This window comes from Suricata suricatta, chromosome 17, assembly GCF_006229205.1.
Source record: "Suricata suricatta isolate VVHF042 chromosome 17, meerkat_22Aug2017_6uvM2_HiC, whole genome shotgun sequence".
NCBI lineage: Eukaryota > Metazoa > Chordata > Mammalia > Carnivora > Herpestidae > Suricata > Suricata suricatta.
Genome location: NC_043716.1, coordinates 56,337,300 through 56,349,532, shown reverse-complemented (window position 1 = coordinate 56,349,532; position 12,233 = coordinate 56,337,300). Strand labels below are relative to the sequence as shown.

Here is a 12,233-nt window from a genome sequence, read left to right as displayed (position 1 = left end):
GCTCGTACGCGCCCTTCGTCGGCGGCGCCGGGCCCGGGCTGCCCGGGGGCGCCCACAAGCTGCTGCGGGCCAAGAAGGCCGAGCGCGCCGAGGCGGAGAAGGGCGCTCGGCGGCGGGCGGGCGGCGAGTTCCTGGTCAAGCTGGACCACGAGGGCGTGACCTCCCCCAAGAACAAGAACTGCAAGGCGCTGCTCATGGGTGACAAGGACCTCGGGCCCAAGCTGGGGCGGCCCCTGCCCAGCCCCAGCTACGCGCACGCGGCGCTCGTGGGCAAGGACAGGAAGGGGCGGGCGCCCGTGCACCCGCTGCCCATGGGGCTGGCACTGCGCAAGTTCGCGGGCCAGGCCGAGTTCCCGCTGCCTTGCGACAGCGACTGTCACAGCTCCTACTCGGACGACGAGGAGGACGGGCCCGGGCTGGCCCCCGGCGTGCCCTCCCGCTTCCTCGCCCGCCTGTCCGTGTCCTCCTCCTCCTCAGGCTCCACCACCTCCTCCTCCTCGGGCTCCCTGTCCACCTCCAGCCTCTGCTCCTCGGACGACGAAGGCTCGTCCTACAGCTCGGAGGACGAGGACCCGGCCCTGCTCCTGCAGACCTGCCTCACCCACCCCGTGCCCGCCCTCCTGGCCCAGCCCGAAGCCCTGCGCTCCAAGGGGGCCGGACCCCACGCGCATGCGCAACGCTGCTTCCTGTCCAGGGCCGCGGTGGCCGGCGGGGGCGCGGGCACGGGCCCCAGCGGCGGCAAGTCCAAGCTCAAGCGTAAGGAGGCCCTGAGCTTCTCCAAAGCCAAAGAGCTTTCCCGGAGGCAGCGGCTGCCGTCCGTGGAAAACCGGCCAAAGATCTCAGCCTTCCTGCCCGCCCGGCAGCTCTGGAAGTGGTCGGGGAACCCCACACAGGTAGGTGGGCCCCAGCCGGGGGCGGTGGGGGGCAGCGAGGAGCTGGCCTGCTCCCTCTCTCTTTTTTCTTTGGGTTTTTCTATTTAATTTCAACTACACAAAATAAAAGAATGAGAGAGAGAAAGAAAAAGGAAGAAAGAAAGAAAAGTAAAAAACTGAGGAAAGAGAAAACCTTGCCACCTGATGTGACAAGGCAGATGACCACAGCCACTGGGTCCCCTCTGAGTCCTTGCCTCTGCCTGTAAGATCGTGTACAGGATGTTTGCGCCGGGGCAGACAGCCTGTGTATTTGTTTAATTTTTTTTTCAATGTTTATTTTATCTTCGAGAGAGAGAGACTGAGCATGAGCAGGGGAGGGGCAGAGAGGGAGGGAGACACCGAATCTGAAGCCGCTCAAGGCTCCGACCTGTCTGAACAGAGCCCCATACGGGCCTCGAACCCACAAACCATGAGATCAGGACCTGAGCCCCAGTCGGATGCTCCACCCACCGCGCCCTGCCCCACCCCCTCCCCCTCCCTGTCCCTGTGCTTCATGCGGCAGCCCCACTTGGCTGCACGTCTTCCCGCATCTGGAAGCCACACACGCAGCCAGCTTTCCGCGGTCGAGCTCCGCGCTGCAGGGACAGAAACATTTTCTTTGCCAACGCTCTACGTGTGGCGGGAGGCTGTCCGGGGCGTTTTGTTTGTCCTTGCAGACGTGTGTGCGCTGGACATCTAGTGCTCTCTGCCCCCCCTCAGGCCCACTGTTCCTTTACAGCCACTTTGGGTCTTGATATCCTGAGCGGTGTGCAGGCTGGGTCTGGGTGCGGCCACCTCGTCCTGGACCTCTGGCTGCACTGGCCTTCCTCCGGCCGCCCGTGCACACGCATGCGCACACACAACCGCCTGTACATGCCCTCCCTGTGTGTGTGTCCCTGTCGTTCTGCCCTGGCTGCCGCCTGGGCCCCCTCAGTGCCCTGGGCCTATGCTTGTCTCCCTGCAGAGGCGGGGCATGAAGGGGAAAGCCAGGAAGCTCTTCTACAAGGCCATCGTCCGGGGCAAGGAGACGCTGCGCATCGGGGACTGTGCCGTCTTCCTGTCGGCCGGGCGGCCCAACCTGCCCTACATCGGCCGCATTGAGAGCATGTGGGAGTCCTGGGGCAGCAACATGGTGGTGAAGGTCAAGTGGTTCTACCACCCGGAGGAGACCAAGCTGGGGAAGCGGCAGAGTGACGGGAAGGTGAGGGCTGGGGTGGCTGGGCTGATGGTGGGGGGGAGCTTGGGGAGCCTGGGAGGACTGGGGCAATGGGAGGGCCTGCAGGGGGCCTAGGGCAGGTGGGGGGGCTCAGGGGGTGGTGGGCTGCAGGAGATGGGGGTACCTGCTGGGCCCTGGGGCAGGGGACCTCAGGGCTGGGGAGGACCCAGGGCATTCAGGGAGCCTGCAGGGAGCCCTGGGGCAGGTGGGGAGCCTGAGGGGACCTGGGGGAGCGGAGGGCTGTGGTGGGGTGGCAGCCGAAACAGGAGGAGTAGTTCCATTCGTGAGCACCCCCTCCACGTCCCCCACACCTTGGGGCCTCCCAGCCCAGGGCCACAACCGGCCCTGCAGAAAACAACGCAGGGTCCCTCCCCTGCCACACCGCCCCCAGGGCGGGGTGGGGGGGGTGATGCTTCACCATGGGGGGCGCGCAGCCCCTCCCTGTCCCGAAGGCCCTGTGCTCCCAGAGGGAGCAAGCCTCCTCCACCATCCTCTGCTCTTCCCTGGGAAGAGGCCCAGGTTTGCAGGTGGGGGACACAATCCCCAGGCCTATGAGTGAGGGGGCCGAGGCCTGGGTGCCAGCGCTCTGCCCCCCTGCACAGAACGCGCTGTACCAGTCCTGCCACGAGGACGAGAATGACGTGCAGACCATCTCCCACAAGTGCCGGGTCGTGGGGCGCGAACAGTACGAGCAGATGACGCGGGGCCGCAAGGACCAGGACCGGCGGGACCTCTACTATCTGGCGGGCACCTATGATCCCACCACAGGCCGGCTGGTGGCAGCCGACGGGGCGCCCATCCTGTGCTGAGCCCAGCTGGGCTGGCAGAGCTGGGGACCCCTCCCACCGCAGCCAGGAGCAAATATGCAACCCCCCCCCGACCCCGCGGCGGGTGCCCGCTTCGCATCACCTTCCCTGGCGGGCGAGCGCTGGGCCTGGCCCCTTCGGAGAGTCGTCGGCCTGGGCCCGGCCCCCACCTGTCCCCATCGGCCGTTCCCGAGAGATTAGAATCCAAGCCATATTTTCCCTAGTACCTCCGACTGTCTCCCACCAGGGAGAGCAGAAATCAGGTGTGTTGTCTATTTATTTCTCTATGTAAATATTGTATTTCTGCGGGAAGTTTTATGGAAAAAATAGTGGAAAAGGATTTTTTCCCCACACGCGTGACAAGGGTGTATGTGCATGCGTGTGTGTGTGTGTGTGTGTGTGTGTGTGTGTGTGTGTGCGCGCGCGCGCATCTAGGTTTTGTTCTGGGGGGGGTTTTCGTTGAAAATGCACTGTTTTGCTCAGCTTAGCTGAGTTCCGACAGGGGCGTCTGTGGCGACAGAGGCAGCTGAAGGGGGGGCGGCCACAGGAGGGGGGACCCTCGGTTCCACTGCTCATCTTGGGGGCTGTGTGAGATGGAAGTCACACGACCTTATTTCCTTTTACTCCACCTCCTAGGAAGACCAAGGGGGCGGGGGGGGGGGGGGGGGAGAAGGTCAATGGTGAGGGTCCCTGGAGAGAGACGGGAATCCAGAAGCTGAGATAAAAATCAGGATCCGCTGGCCTCCCCGGCCTGGGATTGTGACAGCAGCCATAAATGTATCTTACCTCTGTTTAAAACGAAACAAAAATGAACAAATATTTTTAAGTATCGATATGAAAAGGTGATGTTTTCATTTTATTTCCTGAATATTCCAAGTTATTTCTGATTTCCGTTTTGATGGCCACTTTGCCCAGCCTCCGGTCGGAGCAGGGAAGGGACTGGCCCCCACCAACTCACATGGAGGTTTCTGGGCCTTCTCCGTGGCCACTTGGGAAGGCAGATGGTGTGGCAGGCTGGTGCTGGGGTGCAGAGCAATCAGGGGTCCCTCCTGCCCGCTGAGCCCACACCCTGGCCAGGTGCAGGGAGCACCCCGTGGGGGCTGCTCACTCGTACACCCAGTGCCAGACACTCAGCGCCACCCCAGAAGCCTCAGAGTATTTGTCACCTCTTCACTTCTCCTGGTTGGCCAAGAGAGACAGGGCAAGCCAGACAGGTGACTCAACCGCCCTTGTCCCTGAAATGTACTGAGGGCCACATGTCCCCGTGTGTCACCACACCTAGCGGGAGCCCCAGGAAAGCCCCCCAAGGTAGTCACTGTTCCTTAGGACGAGTTTTTGTGTGACCACAGACCTGCTGCCCAGGTCCCCGGGAAACGGGATGTCGGCGGGTACCGGGCACCCCAACCCGGCCCCTCTCCACCCCCCTTCCTTTCCAGCCAGGAAACCATCCCGGCCCCACCTCCCACTCCTGGCTCTGTGGGAAACGCAGGGGCAGGGAAGGGGTCCCCTGCGCCCTGGCTTACCTCTCCCACCCCATTTTCCCCTTTGTCTCCGCACGAGTGCAATATTTCATTCCTGGCGGTCACCGGGAGGCGGTGACCGAGGGCGTGCTTGCGGCCGGAGAAGCAGAAGGCTGCCCGGTGGAGAAGACACGCCCAGTGCCCAGGCGCTGAGCAGGGACAGCCCAGCCACAGAAGTTCAAATCCCAGGCACTGAGCGAAGGAAAATCTTTTTTTCTTGGCCTTCGTGTTGATTCTCTGCCCTCCTCCCCCGCCTCCTACTCTCCCCCTGTCCCTGTGCGCGTGCGCGGTGCGGCCGTCCCTCTGACCGTGGTTAGACCTGGCGAAGCACGACTATTGTAAATGTGTAAACTAAGAGGATGGCTGGATTTTTTTTTCAATGTAAACACTAAAAACAAACAAACAAAAAAAACAAAACACAAAGGTTTTATGAACAGCAAACTCTATGTAAAGGCATTTTAGTATTAAATTTTTTATTGATAACTTGCTTAAGAATAAATATATGAACTATTGTACAAGTGTTCGGTGGTCCGGAATCCTAACTGGCCGCGGAGTCTCGGGGTCTCAGCAACATGCCCAAGCCCCGCGTTCGACCTGGGCCAGGTATGCCCCCAAGCTAGGCAGAGCCGAGCCCCTGAGGGCACTGAACCACAGACACACGAGAGGACAGTGCTACCAGTTTCTGGGGCAGCTTTGGCCTTCAAGGCCCCGAAGATGAGGGCTCCTTTCTTTACAGATCTCACCGGAGCGGAGCCAGATGTCCACAGGACCAGGGCAGGTGCCCCAGAGGAGAGGATGGGGGGTCAGCCCCCACTGGGCACGGGGGGGGAGGGGAGGGTGGTCCCCAAAGTGCCGTGGCCAGCTAGGGAGGGGTCCCAGTACACACCCTCCTCAAGGAAAGCATGAGTTTACTCCTCCAACAAGCATTTTCCCAGCTGACAGCTGTGTATACAGGTCATAAATAAACCATGCTCCGGATTGTTAAACGGAGAGCTGAAGTCCCAAGGCTGGAGGGAGTCAGGACGAGGGTACGTCTGGGGCAGGAAAGCCACCCCAACAGGCTCCTAGCTAGACAGAGCCATGCCCACCGAGGCTGCGGGCCTGCGATCTTCCGAGAACCCTACCGCCCTGCCGGGAGGAAGGCCCACATCGTTCTGCCTCCACCGCCAGGATCCCTGGGGAGGGCGGTCCCAGCCGGGACTCGAGACCGCAGTGCGGGGACGCATTAGGACAAGTATGCAGGGGCAGGGTAAGCATGGGGAGTGGGGCCGTGACACAGCACATGCCTCCCACCTCTGTAGGTAACTCCCACAAGTGTGTGCGTGCATGTACACACACGCGCACGCACACACGCGCACGCACGCCCCACCAGCCCACACTGGGGCTGCTCTCAGCTGGCTCGGCTGACAACCTGCTCCACTTTCTTGTTTCCTCTGCTGGACCAACTCGGCCAGAGAGAGCAGAGAGAACAGGACGGTCTCCAGGGTGCAGGAGAAGGTTTGAGGCCGGGTCCCATGGCCACGGCCAGGACCCTGAGCACAGAGATGAGGCCCAGAAAGCTCTTCCTTCAGTGGTTCTGAGCCCACCAGGCCAAGGAGATCCAAATGGGGTTCCTGAGCAGGAGGAGACAGGCTGTGTAGAGTTAGGGCACACATCTGCTCCGACCAGGTCCTGACTGAATAGTCCGGTGTCTGTATTCAGCTGTGCCTGAAGGCAAACCGACTTCACCCTTGGACTCAGTCTGGAATCAGCAGCCCCCGCTTTATACAGGCCAAGTGGCGTCTAAGCCTCGACAGCCCACGGTCCCAACTCTCCCCAGGGTTCCAGCAGGAAGTTGGACAGCGAAGGTCCAGAGAAGGCTGTGGGGGCCTGGCCGAGCGCTGGGACTTGACAGGACAGGGGCAGCAGCTCTGAGGGAAAGGGAGCCTGCTAATCTAGGTTTCTGGCTTAGGGACCCTCTGTGGGCAGGGGTGGAGGGACCTGGGTGGGGCCAGAGGCTCAGGAGACCACAGCCTCAGTACCTTCAGTGCCTTCGGTTACGTGCAGGGGCAGGAAATGGGGGACCAGGGCCAGGGCAGGGAGGGAGGCCTGGGGCCACTGCCGGGGACTCCTGGGGCCCCTGAGCCAGGATTTCCAAGCACACCACCTCCTGCCCACAGCAAGACCTGCCTGGCAGTGCGGGGCACGATGGACACAGTGCCGGTCAGCAGGCACCAGAGGTCACAAGGGACGTTATGGGGCCAGAGAGTGGGGAGGGGTGACCAGATACAGAAAGGTTGGCACTGATTTGGGCCCAGGAGAAAGCCCTTCCTGCTGGCAGGTCGTGGGTTCAAATCCTCCATTTGACCAATGCTGGTGCCAGCAGTGTGTGCCAGCCACGGTGGGGATGCCAAAGCAGCACCACAGCTTTCTGATGCTATGACCCCCTAAGAGAGGCCAACGGCCAAAGACGAGAACAGCCTTGCGGCCCAGACAACTTCCCCCCTAAGAGAGGATGACGCGGTAAGCACCAGGCTGAGCGAGCCCTGGCAGCTCCAACACCGAGCTCCCTGCTGCGGCCAGCCGGACAGGGACACAAGCAAGGACACTGAAAGGACCCACCATCCCCAGAGCAGCCCACGGGGACTTCCTGGAGGAGGGGACACCTGGGCCATCCTGGAGGACGAACAGGGCCGGGCAGGGAGAACGTAGGTGAGGAACGCCGCAGGTGGCCAGGAGGCACAGGGGGCGCGGCGCTGGGGCCAGGCCGTGAGCACCCTGGTGCGGGGCGGGGTCTGCACTGTGCCACCTGCTAGCCAGCAGGACGCGTCCAAGGCTGTAGGCACACAGAGGCCACAACCAGATTGAGACCACTGCCTCTGCAGCCCTGGGTCAGAATTGGGGGGCCAGCCCAGCCCCCGGGGAAGGAGCTGGTGCCCAGAGAAAGGCTCTAAGAACACACAGAGGTGGGGGCCAGGAGCACAGGGCTCGGCCAGGGAGTCAGGGGGGTTGAGGGTGGGAGACCAGGAGAGGGAAGAGAGAGGGGCGCCACGGGCCTGGGAACGTGGGCAGGTGGGGTGAGCTGGGGGGCAGATGATTCAGGGACACGGCAAGCAGGGGCCGCGTCCTCCCATCCCCCATCCCCTCCAGCTGCCTCCTGGCCCCCTCCCATTTCCCACCTTAACTCAGACAAGGTGGCCCTTGCCTCCTAGAACCTCCTGCCCCACAGACCTGGGCCCAAGGGAGGGAAGGGGCGGACACGAGTGGAGCCCCAAGGGTTAAACACGTGGGACTACACTTGATCAAGACAAACGAGCCATTACGTGAAGCGCCGAAGCAAGATAAATGACGGCACTGGGGGGGGGGGGTGGTCAACACAAGTGATGTTTTATCAGGTACAAATGACAACCCGGCTGATCACAATTCGTTTTTAATACGACAAACCGACCGGGGACATGGGGCTGAAACTGTTTCTGCCGCAGCCCCGGGGCTGGGCGAGGGCCGGGGTCACACCGGGCGGGGACAGGTGAGAGGTCGGCTCTGCGGCCAGCCGGCGATGGGCATCGGGCGAGGGCCGGGAGGGTCCCTGCGAGAGGCAAGGAGACCTGCCTTGGGGACCCCTGGGTGCCAGCTAAGGAAGCGGACGGAGGTGGCACCGAGGAGAGTGCCCCTGAAAGGCTCCCTTGCTTCCTGCCAGGAGCCCAGGGGTCTCGGCCCCCTTGCTGCCACCTTGTCCTGGTCCCCAGGGCTCCCAGTGACAGCTAGCACATCTCCAAAGCTGCTTCTCCTCTAAAAGTCAGGCCTCCTGTGCCTTTCTCTGGGCACCTGACTTGGGCCCCCTGATCAGACCTGGGACAGACGGAAGCACAGCCGCTCTGCACACAGGCTCCGCAGACAGGCTGGGAGGCTGCTAAAGGCTGAGTCCTCCCCGGGGAGGGGCACCACTGAGGGGCACCAAGAGGCCGGGTGACTCAGCCTCCAGAGAGGACAGGTGGAGGTGGGCGGGGGGGGGGGGGGGGGGGGGGGGGGGGGGGGGGGGGGGGGGGGGCTGCGGGGGTGCAGCGGGGGCCTTAGAGCCCTCATCTGTAAAACAGGGTCCCTGATTCTTGCCCACTGATGACCGTGAGGTTCACAAGAGGTGGCAGAAGGGATTCTTGGAGCCACATGCGTACAGGGTCCCTCCTCTGGGCCCCACACCGCTGCCCCAGGGAGGAAGGAGAGCGGCTGGGCCCTTCACTCCCCTAAGCGCACTGTCTCCTCATCCTCTGGCCAGCAGTGACAGGACTCGGGGTTGGGGACACACCTCCGGCCCCAGGCAGGACGCAGTGGAGCCAGACTCTGCCCCCCACCCCCCCAGTTCAGAGGCCCCGCCGTTCCCCACCTGGCAATTCCTCAGGGCCCAGGAAGGTGCTGCAGCAGCTCCAAGGGTCCCTGCGGCCTCCCCGGACGCTCGGCCCTGAGATTGACAGGGGCCTCCCTGGGGGCACACGTAGGGGCTACACCCCCTTCTCTGACAAAGGATCACAGAGCCATCTAAGTGTCAGGGATGCACCCACCTGCCGCCCCTGAAGGGTGGAGGAGGCGGCCTGGTGGGATCCCAAGGCCAGGGGACAACTTCCCCCTCCCCATGCTAGCCTGGGATGCCACAGCCCCCACGCAGCTCCCTGACCCGCCCCGAGGACGGCAGAAACACGGGGGCTACAAGGTAAATTCTCTGAGACAGACGGGGCCAGAGCAAGACAAATGAGGCAGCACCCGGACCTCTGGCCCAGGTGAGCAGAGAAGCCTCAGGTGAGGAGGGTTCTGAGCAGAAGCTGGGGTGGGAGAGGGCAAAGCTCCCTGTCTGCTGCCCCTCGCCCTGCACTGGGTGCCGCGTCCCTGGGCCCCAGCTCCTGGGACCTGCCTGTCGGGAACACTCACACAGCGCCCGAGTGTCCAGCCAGACACAGAGCCCCACGGCTAGACCAGCCCCCAGGGAGAGTCTCCGTCAGATCAGCTAGGGACCAGAACTCCAGGAGGATTCGGATGGACGGGGTGGCTGTGGACCCTCTGGACGGCACTGGGATGCCCTCCTTTGCCCTCCTTCCTGGGAGTCCAGACCAGCTCCGGTGAAACAAAAAGCCAGTTGGTTACTCAAGGCATGGCAGATGTGGTCACACATGGCCAGCCTGGCCAGGACAGCAAGAGGACGCGGCAATGATCAAGGCTGAAAACCGGACTGTGCGGGAGAGGCAGGCCCGCCGCGCTGGGGGGATCCCTGACCCACTGTTCTGTGGTCTGGAGGCTCACCTGTGCTGAGCCTCCCACCCCCAGCCCACACCCTCGGGAGTCCTGAGAGGGCCCAGTTCAGGCAAAAAGGGGGCAGGGCAGCCTCCAAACTGGCCCCTGTGCGTCTGGCACGGTACCGAGGGGATGGAGTCTGGGAGCAGAATTCCCCAGCACTGACATCAAATGTGGGTGTCTGAAGTTCAGACGCCCCTTGGACTCTGTTCAGCCCACTCAGGTCCTGGCAGCCGGGCAGAGCCCTCCCAAACAAGCAGGAAGCAGCTGCGCCCGGCGGCAGCCACCTCCACCAGCACCCAGCGAGGGCCCTGCTACCGCCCTGGAGGGGAGCTAACGGCGAGCTGCCAGAGCCCGGAGCAGGGCTTGCAAGGAGCCCACGAGGCCACAGGCACCTGATGCCACCGCAAACTCAGACCACTGTTCTCTCAGGTTCCACATCCCCCGACGTGGTCCCCTTACTCCTGCTTGTCACACCGAGTTTTCAGGGGCTCTCTCCACCACACGCTGCCCCAAATTCACTCGGCAGGGGCTCCCTCCCATGGGTGTTTCCTGTCTGGTTTTCCAGGGCTCCCGAGGCAGACAGCACCTGTCTGCACAAACAAAAGGCAAGGGTACTCACCCAGCACCTGAGATGTCCCAGACTCTGGTCCAGAAAAAACCTTCACCGGTCTCCCTAGACGGAGAGGGACAGCAGGCCCCTACTGATACCCAGGCCTGGCGGGGAAGCTGCAAACATCCTGGAACCAGCCATCCTGCCCATCAGAAAAGGAGTTTCTTAGTCCCTGGCACCTGGGGGGCTCAGTCAGTTAAGCGTCCGACTTCAGCTCAGGTCATGATCTCACAGTTTGTGGGTTCGTGCCCCGTGTTGGGCTCCCTGCTGACAGCTCAGAGCCTGGAGCCTGCTTCCAATTCTGTGTCTCACTCTCTCTCTGCCCCTCTCCTGCCCACTCTCTCTCTTTCCTACTCTCTCAAAAATAAATATTAAAAAAAAAAAAAAAAGGTTGTGATCTGCTCCTGGCAGGAACACAACTTCTTAGCATCTGAGCCATCCGTCCATCTGTCTGTCTGTCCCTTTCAGAAGTACATGCTGAAGACTTACTGTGTGCTGGACCCTCTGCCAGGCACTGAGATGCAGAGCTGAGGGGTTCTCAGGAGGTGCCCACCCGCCAGGAGCTCAGAGCCCAGCGGGGTAGGCAGCTAGCACAAGAGCGGTGCCCGAGGCGGCCAGGCAGGGTCTCTCCTTAGTGAGGACCAGCTGCAGGCCAAGAAGTCCAGCTCAAGGAGTCCAAGGAAGAGAGCCATCTCGCTCTTCCCTCAGGAAACCCAGCCCCCGGCAGAAAGTACTTGTAGGGGCATCCCGGCTGCTGCTTCTTTAAGTGCTTTCGTCCAAAGAAAAAACAAAAATTCAAGCCGAAGCAGCTTTCAGAGGAGGGCAGAAGGAGGGTCTGATGGCTGGGAACCAGCTTCCATCTGCAGCATCTCAGAAAACAGTGACGAGGAAAACAAGCTCTGGGCCGGGTCCCTGACCCTGGGGGAGGCTGGCCCTGAGACCACTAGGAGACCTGCTCTAGCCGAGCCTGCGGCCGGGGCAGGGGCGCCACTGAGAAGAAACGCTCCAGATGGCAGTGGGGGTGGGCTAACCCCGAACCCTTCCCGCAGCGATGGAGGGGTTCGGAGGCCTCCTCACGGTTTGCTTTGCTGAGAGGGGAAAGTTAAAACCACCCTTTTTATTTGGGAGCCTTTGAACAAGTTTAAGATCTTGCCCCTTGTCAGGAAATCTGTTTTCACTTATAGGAAACAGACTTGGGGGCCGGCAGTGAGCAGGGCCGGTGTCGGGAGCCTCCGCACCGACGGGGTAATTGTATTTTTCACCGCCGCGCCCTTCAGGGGCCCCTGGGATGGGGGGCAAGATACCCCGGGGCCGGGGCTCCCCTCTGGACGCCCTCTGGACGCCGGCCGGAAGCGGGTTCGGGGATCACTATGGGAAGGGCACACGAGGCCGCTGCCAGGCACCAACCTGAGCAGCGACAATCTCCGCCGGAGCCTCCGGGGCCGCGGGGCGGGGGGCGGGAACCGCCTCAGCCGGGCGGACATACGAAAGTCCCGAGCCCTCGAAGGAGCCACGCGGGCCGCCATGCCTCCCCTTGCCCACGTGACCCCAGCCGGGCCAATCAGGGCGCCTGCCCCCTCCTGGCAAGGTGATTGGCTTCGGGGTGGGCACATGACCCAAGCTGAGCCAATCAGGATCTGCCCCAGGGTTAGCAGGCCAGCCTGAGAAGGGAGCAGAGGTCTGCCGCGGAGACCCGGTGGAACCAGAAAGCCTGAGCTAGTTGCCGACTTCCAAGGGGACACAAGTGAAACCTGGGTCTCCTGGCTTCGTGCTGGACACCGAATTTAATTCGACTTCCAGATAAACAAGAATAACTTTCAGTATGGTCCATGCAGTATTGGGGGTATACGTCTACTAAAAATTATTCATTGTTCATGTAAAACTTTTATGTAAACTCTACCCTCTAGC

General features: G+C 62.1%; 1 protein-coding gene and 1 long non-coding RNA gene across 2 annotated transcripts in view; one reads left to right on the top strand and one right to left on the bottom strand.

The window, feature by feature from the left end:
- The window catches only part of BAHCC1 (BAH domain and coiled-coil containing 1), a 35,886-nt gene extending 30,913 nt beyond the window's left edge, over positions 1-4,973 (top strand). Inside the window, 3 exon segments of the mRNA XM_029927113.1 lie at positions 1-893; positions 1,876-2,112; positions 2,730-4,973. The exon segment at positions 1-893 is cut by the window's left edge and continues 102 nt beyond it. Of these exon segments, the coding sequence (XP_029782973.1) occupies positions 1-893; positions 1,876-2,112; positions 2,730-2,936 (1,337 nt within the window). The 3' untranslated portion in view covers positions 2,937-4,973.
- Positions 4,974-7,858: 2,885 nt separating this feature from the next.
- Positions 7,859-11,861, bottom strand: LOC115282240. Its single transcript, XR_003904561.1, has 3 exons — positions 11,733-11,861; positions 10,335-10,467; positions 7,859-8,018 (listed from the first exon to the last, which is right to left on the bottom strand). It is a non-coding gene; the product is annotated as an uncharacterized LOC115282240 (long non-coding RNA).
- Between the last annotated feature and the right edge of the window lie 372 nt (positions 11,862-12,233).